Source organism: Lathyrus oleraceus, chromosome 2 (assembly GCF_024323335.1).
Source record: "Lathyrus oleraceus cultivar Zhongwan6 chromosome 2, CAAS_Psat_ZW6_1.0, whole genome shotgun sequence".
Taxonomy (NCBI): domain Eukaryota; kingdom Viridiplantae; phylum Streptophyta; class Magnoliopsida; order Fabales; family Fabaceae; genus Lathyrus; species Lathyrus oleraceus.
In genome coordinates this window covers 428123103-428132640 of record NC_066580.1, presented here as the reverse complement: position 1 = coordinate 428132640, position 9538 = coordinate 428123103, and the positions used below count along the sequence as shown (strand labels likewise).

General features: G+C 33.9%; 1 protein-coding gene across 2 annotated transcripts; it reads left to right on the top strand.

Moving 5' to 3' along the window:
• Nucleotides 1-1901: 1901 nt before the first annotated feature.
• LOC127119947 (kinesin-like protein KIN-14E) lies at nt 1902-8906 on the top strand. 2 transcript variants are annotated; one of them, XM_051050318.1, is made up of 23 exons: nt 1902-2215; nt 2520-2747; nt 2861-2933; nt 3120-3251; nt 3335-3561; nt 3665-4092; nt 4186-4367; nt 4542-4657; nt 4771-4873; nt 4951-5103; nt 5227-5373; nt 5512-5712; nt 5793-5957; nt 6045-6149; nt 6250-6390; nt 6485-6679; nt 6774-6900; nt 6997-7199; nt 7315-7497; nt 7598-7693; nt 7796-7993; nt 8081-8352; nt 8445-8906. In XM_051050318.1, the coding sequence occupies exons 2-23, from the start codon at nt 2590-2592 to the stop codon at nt 8653-8655; spliced, it is 3816 nt and encodes a 1271-aa protein (XP_050906275.1). In that variant the 5' UTR covers nt 1902-2215; nt 2520-2589; the 3' UTR covers nt 8656-8906. The 2 variants fall into 2 exon arrangements, with proteins under 2 accessions (XP_050906275.1, XP_050906276.1); XM_051050319.1 differs by having other exon boundaries at nt 2861-2949.
• The last annotated feature ends 632 nt before the right edge of the window (nt 8907-9538 follow it).

The following is a 9538-nucleotide window of genomic DNA, read 5'->3' as shown; positions in this document are numbered from 1 at the left end:
CGTTGCGATATGCCTCATAGGGAGACAATGATCATTCTGTGAGGGCCAATATTCAATAGCCTCATGGACGACAAGGATACTTCATTGAAGTTCCATCATTCAATAGCCTTGTAGGCGACATGGATACTTCATTGAAGTTCCAACATTCAGTAGCCTCGTGGGCGGCAAAGACACTTCATTGAAATTCCAGCATTCAATAGCCTCGTGAGCAATGATGAAACTTCATTAAAGTTCATTTAATAGCCTTGTGGGCAGAAATGACACTTCATTGAAGTTACAACATTTTTAATAGCCCTGTGCGCGACAAAAAAACTTTATTGAAGTTCCAACATTTAATAGCCTCGTGGACGACTAGGATACTCCGTTGAAGTTCCAACATTTAATAGCTCTGTGGTTGACAATGATAATATATTTCATTGAAGTTCCAACATTCAATTAGCCAATGCATACACACAAAGAAAGCAAACCACAAAGTGACAAATACCGTCTCACACCTTCTTAAATCAATTCTCTTAAAAACTACATTCATAGAGTTAGGAGATACAAGATTGTTATTCATAAACCTTTTGACTCTATGTAAAAAACCAATTGCTTCTGATGCTAAGAAACAAACAATGTAAAAAGCAAATGGTATGAAAACATGTTGATTGTCCGAACACACTTTCTCATTTTTGACCACTTTACTTAAAACAGTTCTGAAAGCTGCATGTTCCATAGTAAAAACATCAGTCCGCAGTCCCACCAATGGAGAAACTCCAATCAAGTTCACACAAACATGTTTTCCTCCTACCCACCCATACACCAGAACATCGACTGACCTAAATGTCGATCTCCCCTCATGAGGTTCATCAAGAAATTCACAGACACCTCTTTCTTCACAGATATTCCGACCCATAGAATATATCAAACAAGACATCCCTAATAAGGCCATATTGATATTTGAAGTCTGGAACCTCTTTACAATAAATCACACGTTCTTCGAATGCACGCCTTATCTTAATTTATTTTTTCTTGTAAAATACTATTATTTTCCAAAAATAATCAATTCCCATTTAAATTAATTTTTGCCCAATTTTCCAACTCAAAATATACATTATCACTTTCATTTTTTATTATATACTATAATTAAATTTAAATAAAGATGGGACCCAAAAACTGGATGAGCTGGAAAATGAAGAATTTTTGGATGACCTCTTCCCGCCGGAGGCATACAGAAACAAAATCGTGGAGCCCACTCTGGCCTTTTCAAGTTATGTTTGATTTAATATTAAATTATATTTCTCTATTACGACACATAAGTAGTATAAACAAATATTCTTTTAAAATAAAAGGACAATGAGTAAAAAAAAAGACAAATAAAAAATTATCGGTTTATACTATTTGACAAATTTTGGATAAAATAAAAAGACAATTACATAAATTTATTATACTATATATGAAGCAATAAAGTTTATTTTAATCAAAGTATGTGTAACATTACACTAACGCGAAATGACATGATTAAGATTATGCATTAATTACACATGCATGAAAGTAAATCAATGGAGGAAGAGAAAGAGACACAAATTTATGTGTATATAGTAAATGCAGAAAATGTATTTGGCCGCATAATCACTAGATTATGGAATATTAATTCGGTTGAATAATTTTAAGTCATCAATTACTATCAATTATTGATATTATTATTATTATTATTATTATTATTATTATTATTATTATTATTATTATTATTATTATTAACTCCATAGTAGACCATTCAAACAAAACACATAGACCTAAGCTTATGCCAAATGGAAATGCAAGATTTAAAAAAATATATAAAATAAATAATTTTTTTAATATATAAATAAATGTAGTTAAATGTGATTTGAATTGATGAGTTTATGTATATGTAGGTGTGTAATCAGAATCTTGTTTCTCTGTGTTTTCTTTCATGTCAATCTTTGTTTTTTTGAGTGAAGAAGAAGAAATTGGAAAGTAGTTTGAGTTTCCCAAAAGCTTCATTGTTTAATAATGTTCCCGTGACTTTCTCTCACCTCTTTTTTTTATTTTCTTTATTGCTAACAATTTCAGCCTCAGAAATCAATTTTTTTTTCTTTCATTTTTCAACCAAATCTACTCTTAATTTGCTTCATCTTCACCTCTTCACTCACCCAGATCTCTCTTTTTGTCTCTGGAACAATACATCATTGGTTTTCCAATTACTGCTGCAAAGGTTTTTTTTATTTTGTTTCCTTCATGTTTTCTTGTTTTAGATCCTCATTCTGTAGTTCCTTGGTTTGTGTTTGTCTTTTTCCTTCATAGTTTGTGTTTTTATGCTAAATTTTATGACTATGTTCATTTTTGTTTTTTTTGGTTTCTGTTTTGTTTACTGATATGGTTTTTGAATTTAGACTAGACTTGTTTTTTATGCTGCAATTCAGACACTGGCATTTTTATTTAAGTCAACATAGCTCAAATTGTGTACTATGTGTGTATTGTTTTTACTTATGTTTATGTTCTTTTTTTGTTGTATGCAGTTGAGGAGATTGAAGAAGAACAAGCTTTGTTGCTTTGATTAGTTTCATTTTTGTTTGGTTTGCAAACAAAATGATCTTTGATACCCCTCCGTCCGGCGCCCAAAGTGTGAGAACAAACAGATTTTCATTTGGTTCTAGCATTGCCAATGAGGGTACTCCTCTACACAGCTATGGTTCTATTACAAATGGCGATGGCTATGACAGTGATGGCTCCAATTTCGCACCACCGTGAGCATTATCTTTTCTTTTGATTATATTTTAGAATTTGCTGGAATGAATTTTGTGTCTTCATATATGCATTCTTCTTTAGTTTGTAAGTGTATTTTATTTGTGTGTTACAGCACACCGTCAACTCTACCTATGGCTATTCCAGCAGAACTCGCTGGAGCTGCACCCTTGATTGAAAGATTCCAGGTGAGGAACTATATATGTTAGTGTTGCTATCGATATAATTTTCTTCGAAAAATTCTGCACTCACTCAATGGTTTTTGTCAAAGATCCTGCATGAAAATTAGTTTCGAACTTAGTTCTATATTGATATGTCTATGATGCAATCATCTTTTGTTTTGCCCTGGTTTTCTCAATTGTTGTTTGTTATAGGTGGAAGTTTTTTTAAAATTGATGCAAAAACAAATTCAATCTGCGGGGAAGCGGGGATTTTTTTCTAAGCGATCCGTGGGCCCCCAAGTTCGAGAGAAACTTACAATTGAAGACATGCTTTGCTTCCAAAAGGTAATCAAATACTACTAAATTTTCCATAAAATTGTTCTTTTCCTCTCCGAGCACATGAAAATCTAACTCAAGTATTCATGCAGGATCCGATACCAACCTCATTGCTTAAGCTGAATGGCGATTTGGCAAGCAGGGCAATAAAGTTGTTCCAGATGGTTTTGAAATATATGGGCATTGATTCGTCTTCACTAAGCGTAGAGGATCGGGTTGAGCTTGTAGGTAAACTATACAAGCAAAGTTTGAAGCGCTCTGAACTCCGAGACGAACTTTTTATCCAGATATCAAAACAAACAAGAAACAATCCGGAGAGGTATGTAAATTTTCTAATATGGAGTAGCATGCTTCATGTTTTTTTAGCCTTTGCGTTCTATTGATTAATGGTTAATTTAATACATTTCTTGTATCGAAATCAGGGAATGCTTGATCAAAGCGTGGCAGCTAATGTATTTATGCGCGTCGTGCATGCCTCCTAGCAAAGACATTGGAGGATATCTGTCAGAATATATTCACAATGTAGCGTATGGTGCGACAGTTGATCCTATGATCCAAGGCCTTGCATTGAATTCCTTAAATGCTTTGAAGCACTCTCTTAAGGCTGGTCCTAGGCATATAATACCCGGGCCTGCAGAGATTGAAGCTCGGATAACCGGGAAAAAGCTCACAAATATAGTCTTCTTTCTGGATGAAACATTTGAGGAAATTACATATGACATGTCAACAACCGTTGCAGACGCTGTTGAGGAACTTGCAGGGATCATTAAACTGTCAACATACTCTAGCTTTGGCTTGTATGAGTGCCGCAGAGTTGTCACAAGCTCAAAATCATCTGATTCTGGGAATGGCATGACTTTTCAACTTTCTGCTTGTGAATATTAATAATTGTTAAATCAGCTGTGATCGGTATTCTAACGAATCTTCTATTGTTATTAATCAGAGGAGTACATTGGGTTGGACGATAATAAACACGTCGGCGATCTACTGGCTGAATTTAAGGCAGTAAAAGATCGAAACAAGGGAGAAACTTTGCACTGCAAACTAGTATTCAAGAAAAAGTTATTTCGTGAATCGGATGAAGCCGTGATAGATCCTATGTTTTGGCAGCTGTCTTATGTACAGGTGTGCCTTTTTGTTTTGTTTCACAAAACTGTTCGGATTTCCTTCCTGAACCGAACCATGAACAATCTAAGGACCTCCTTAGCTTGAGAAAATTTTCATTTTTTCCTCACTAGTAATTACAGAAATGTCACATTTTTTGTTCACTTTGTAACTGTTTCCTATACATGGTTACAGTTGCAGCATGATTATTTTTTGGGTAATTATCCTATTGGAAGAGACGATGCATCAAAGCTTTCTGCATTGCAAATCTTGGCTGAGATTGGATTTGTTAGAAGACCTGAATCATGCGCGTAGGTGATTTTGAATGTTCATCTTGCTTGAAACTAATCTTCCAATAGTATTTTAACATCTTTTGATTGATGTGCTTATGACTGCGACTGACTGAGATTTCTGTGTTTATCAGTGATTGGAATTCATTTCTCGAGCGGTTTCTTCCCAGGCAAATTGCAATGACTCGAGCAAGACGCGAATGGGAGTTGGACATTCTTGCTTGCTATCACTCACTGGTATAAGAGCCTTACCTCGTTTTATTGTTTTTCTTTAACGTTCAACAATCATTGATACAATGATATTCTTTTTTCAGGAGCATGTCATGAAAGAAGATGCAAGACAACAATTTTTGCATATAATAAGAACACTTCCTTATGGTTTTTCTGTTTTTTTCAATGTTCGCAAAATTGACGATCCTATTGGACTCCTTCCCGGACGAATAATATTAGCAATTAACAAGAGAGGGGTAAGATTAATAAACAACATAATGTCATAATGATAATAATATAAGGGTTACAATGTACATATATAATATAACAATGGATTGTGCTTTTAACTAAATGTTTGTTTTCTGATCAACTGTCCCTAGGTTCATTTTTTTCGTCCCATTCCGAAGGAATATTTGCACTCAGCTGAATTGAGAGACATAATGCAATTTGGAAGTAGTAATACTGCTGTATTTTTTAAAATGCGAGTTGCCGGCGTTCTTCACATATTCCAGTTTGAAACCAAGCAGGTAGCAATTTAACACTTTCTTTGAAGTTTAACACGCCACAATTCAGAATTCTCAATCTTTTTCTTTGGGCGTAATTAACGTTTTTTTGTTACTTTGGTGTTATTTAATGTTATTGGCATTTTATCATTTTTATTGTAGGGAGAAGAAATTTGTGTAGCTCTTCAAACACACATAAACGACGTAATGCTGCGCCGATATTCCAAAACACGATCTTCTCCTACTGGTTCATTAGATAAAGAGATTTCCAGTGATTTCAAGCCTCAAAATCTGGAATTGAACGAGAAACGTGTTCAAGAATTAACAGAAGCTGTTGAAGATTCTCAAAGAAAAGCTGATCAAGTAAGTCTAAGATTGTACTGTATGTTATAGATTTTATAGAATAATTACATAAGAATAATATTTTCAATCGTATCGAACAGTTGCAGGAAAAATTGCACGAGAAGCAAAAACAAGTAGACGAGGTGCTCCAAGAACTAGAATGCTCGAAAGAATCTTTAACAACTTTGGAGCATAGTCTTGCAGAAGTGACAAATGACCGTGATAGGCTTTTATCACTATGCGATGAAAAAGATAAAGAACTTCAGGTAAAGCTCTTGGCTTTTAACTTCATGGTATCAGTTTAATTTTCATCGTTTAGATATTTACCGTAACGATTATACAAAATCTTCTAGGATAAAATTCTAGAGAAAAGGAGTTTGGAAGCAAAGATGGCCAAGTTGAATAGTTTGATGATAGATGAAGTTTCCAATAAGGATCCTATCGGAGCAAATGACCCGGTAAGATACTTTTCGTTGCTGATATTCATTTGTTCTTTTTTTTTCTCCCAAATCAGCTGTTTTCACCTTTAAAATGTGGAATTTTGTTGGTTTCTAACAGGCATTGCGAAAGCTTGAAGATGACTTGAAACTTTGTAGAGAGGAGTGTATAGAAGCTGAAGAGACAATCAAAAGCTTGACAAATGAGAAGTTGATTTTGACACATAAGCTATCTGAGCTTGAGAAAAGGAATGCGAAAGAGGTAAAACGGAGAACTGTATATTAGTATTTAAAATTATAACACTTAATTTTAACATGATATTCAATCAAAATATATTGTGGTGGATGTAATGCAGATTAGTACTATTCAACGAAAATTTGATCAAGAACGCAAAACTCAAAACTCTCAAGTGCAAGATCTAGAAAGAAAACTCGATGTGCTTAGACAAGAACTGGTTGTGGCTGAATCTACACTTTCGGTGAAGGACTCTGAATTGGCCGCTTTGAAGAACAATTTAAAAGAATTAGAAGATTTGAGAGAAATGAAAGAGGTTTTTAGTACTTCATTTTATAGTTTTGACATATTCACTTAATTTGTGTTTAAGTATATGATTTTATTTATCAATTTCGCTTTCTCTTATGTAGGACATTGACAGAAAGAACGAACAAACAGCCTCCATATTGAGGATGCAAGGGGCTCAACTAGCCGAAATGGAATCGCTTTATAAAGAAGAACAGGTTCTCAGAAAGCGATATTTCAATACCATAGAAGGTAAACGTAAAGCGTTTTGTCTATGTGTGAATGTGTATAGTACATGTAAAACTGACTTGCATAATCAAAACATTGGAATTTGGTTCGTTATTTCAGACATGAAAGGAAAAATAAGAGTTTACTGTCGACTAAGACCTCTCTCTGAAAGAGAGATTGCCGAGAAAGAAAGAGATGCACTTTCTGCTGTAGACGAGTTTACTATTGAACATCCATGGAAAGATGATAAAGCAAAACAACACATATACGACCGTGTGTTTAATTGTGACGCATCTCAGGAAGATGTTTTTGAGGATACAAGGGCAAGTCTCAGCATAATAACTACTCAAAGATCATAGTTGCTTACATTGAAATAGATTTATTATTTTCTTATGCTCGTTCGTTACTAATGTCTTTCTTTTGGAAATCTCAATACAGTACTTGGTGCAATCTGCTGTAGATGGTTATAATGTTTGTGTATTTGCTTATGGCCAAACTGGCTCTGGAAAGACCTTTACAATCTACGGATCCGAAAATAATTCTGGCCTTACACCACGCGCCACTGCAGAGCTTTTTAAAATTTTAAGAAGGGATGGTAACAAGTTTTCTTTTTCCTTGAAGGTAGAATTGTAAAAAGAATTTAATAAATACTTATCCTAGCATCTATAAAAAATTTATGTCTTTACATTCCATTGAATACTCACAATTGTTTATGATGCAGGCGTATATGTTGGAATTATATCAAGATACACTTGTAGATCTCTTGTTACCTAAGAATGCAAAGCGATTAAAATTGGAGATTAAGAAGGATTCAAAGGTGATTTTCACCGTGATTTAAAGTGTCTTTTTTAAGTTTTATGGAATTTGTCCCTCAAGCTGTGATGGTTTAGTTTATATTATTTTGATCTTCTGATGTTAGGGAATGGTAACGGTAGAAAACGTAACGACCGTGTCAATTTCTACCGTGGATGAGTTGAATAGCATAATACAAAAGGGTTCTGAACGACGACATACCTCAGGGACACAAATGAATGAAGAAAGTTCAAGATCTCATCTTATATTATCAGTAGTAATTGAAAGTGTCAACCTTCAAAGTCAATCATCTGCAAGAGGAAAGGTATTAGTTGTCTTACGTCTTCGATAACTTTATATATGTTACTTTGAGGCCTTGTGGAAGTTTATATATTTTATATCAAACCCGCAGTTGAGTTTTGTGGATCTTGCTGGCTCGGAACGAATTAAAAAGTCAGGATCTGAGGGTAGTCAACTGAAAGAAGCTCAAAGTATAAACAAATCATTATCAGCACTTGGTGATGTTATTAGTGCTTTATCTTCTGGTGGACAACACATACCTTATAGAAATCACAAGTTAACTATGTTGATGAGTGATTCACTTGGAGGCAATGCCAAAACTCTCATGTTTGTCAATGTATCTCCAATAGAATCAAGCTTGGATGAGACACATAACTCTCTCATGTATGCTATTTTTCATCTTATCTCTTTCTCAAACATTTCACATTTTAAACTGTATAATTTAGCTAATTTCCTTTCATGTTTTAATAATTTAGATATGCGTCGCGAGTGAGGTCTATTGTGAATGATCCAAGTAAAAATATTTCGTCGAAAGAGATAGCTCGACTGAAGAAGTTAGTGGCTTATTGGAAGGAGCAAGCAGGTAGGAGAGGGGAGGATGAAGATTTAGAAGAAATTCAAGATAAACGGCCGACTAAAGAGAGGAACGACGGCCATGGCCATGGCCATGGACGCCATACTATGTAATAACTTTAGGCAAATGAGAGTTCTTTAATGACTTCTAGTGTACTGGTTTGGCCATTTGCTGTAATTTTTTGTCTTTGGAATGTTGTAGTTTCTACATTCCAAGATCTCACATGGCTTCTAGTTGTATAGTTGAATCATGTATATATTTTTAGTAATATTTAACTCATTTATGTATAAATAAATATATAGATACATTATGCTATCTGAATATGATAGTTGGTAACAAATATTGAAGACATGTTATTTTGTTATCATACAAGAAATTGATATTATTTAAGTTTTCATTTCAAAACATGAGATAACATGAGATGATATAATGTTAGATGTGGATAATCGGGAGATGAATGCCTCCTAAGATATGATGTTTTTTAAAATAAAAACCTTAGATTTTGTGAAAACTGAAAACTTAGAGCTACTTGAAAGGAGAGAATGAAGATGGAATCAAAATTTTATAACACAAATCTAATCTTTATAATGTAAGGATCAAACTTTTATGGGATAGACATTGAACTAATGAACCAGTAATAACTAATTATTAATTTCTAAAAAAACGGTTAGAAATGGGTTGAAATCGTATTAAACTAATTTCTTATGCTACTAATTAATTTCTTCATGATGTCACGATTAATATTCCCATCAATTTGGAATGCACATTAATGATTCTAAACTTGTCTTGCAAACTAACAAATGGATCCGAGTGCAAAGATTTTGTTAGAATGTTTGCAACCTGCTCTATAAAGGACTCTGATAGTAGATGTATAATTCTAACTTGAACTTTGTCTCAAACCACTTGATAGTCTATTTCGATATGTTTTGTCTTGAAAGACAGAGTTGACTAGTATGTGTAGAGCACATTTATTGTCACAATAGTAAGTAATTGATG

What these genes read in the sequence shown, in the direction of transcription:
- LOC127119947 (XM_051050318.1), top strand. Translation starts at nt 2,590, where the DNA reads ATGATCTTTGATACCCCTCCGTCCGGCGCCCAAAGTGTGAGAACAAAC. An exon ending in ACAAGAAACAATCCGGAGAG is followed by an intron (nt 3,562 to 3,664) that starts GTATGTAAATTT and finishes TATCGAAATCAG; the next exon opens with GGAATGCTTGATCAAAGCGT. An exon ending in TAGCAATTAACAAGAGAGGG is followed by an intron (nt 5,104 to 5,226) that starts GTAAGATTAATA and finishes AACTGTCCCTAG; the next exon opens with GTTCATTTTTTTCGTCCCAT.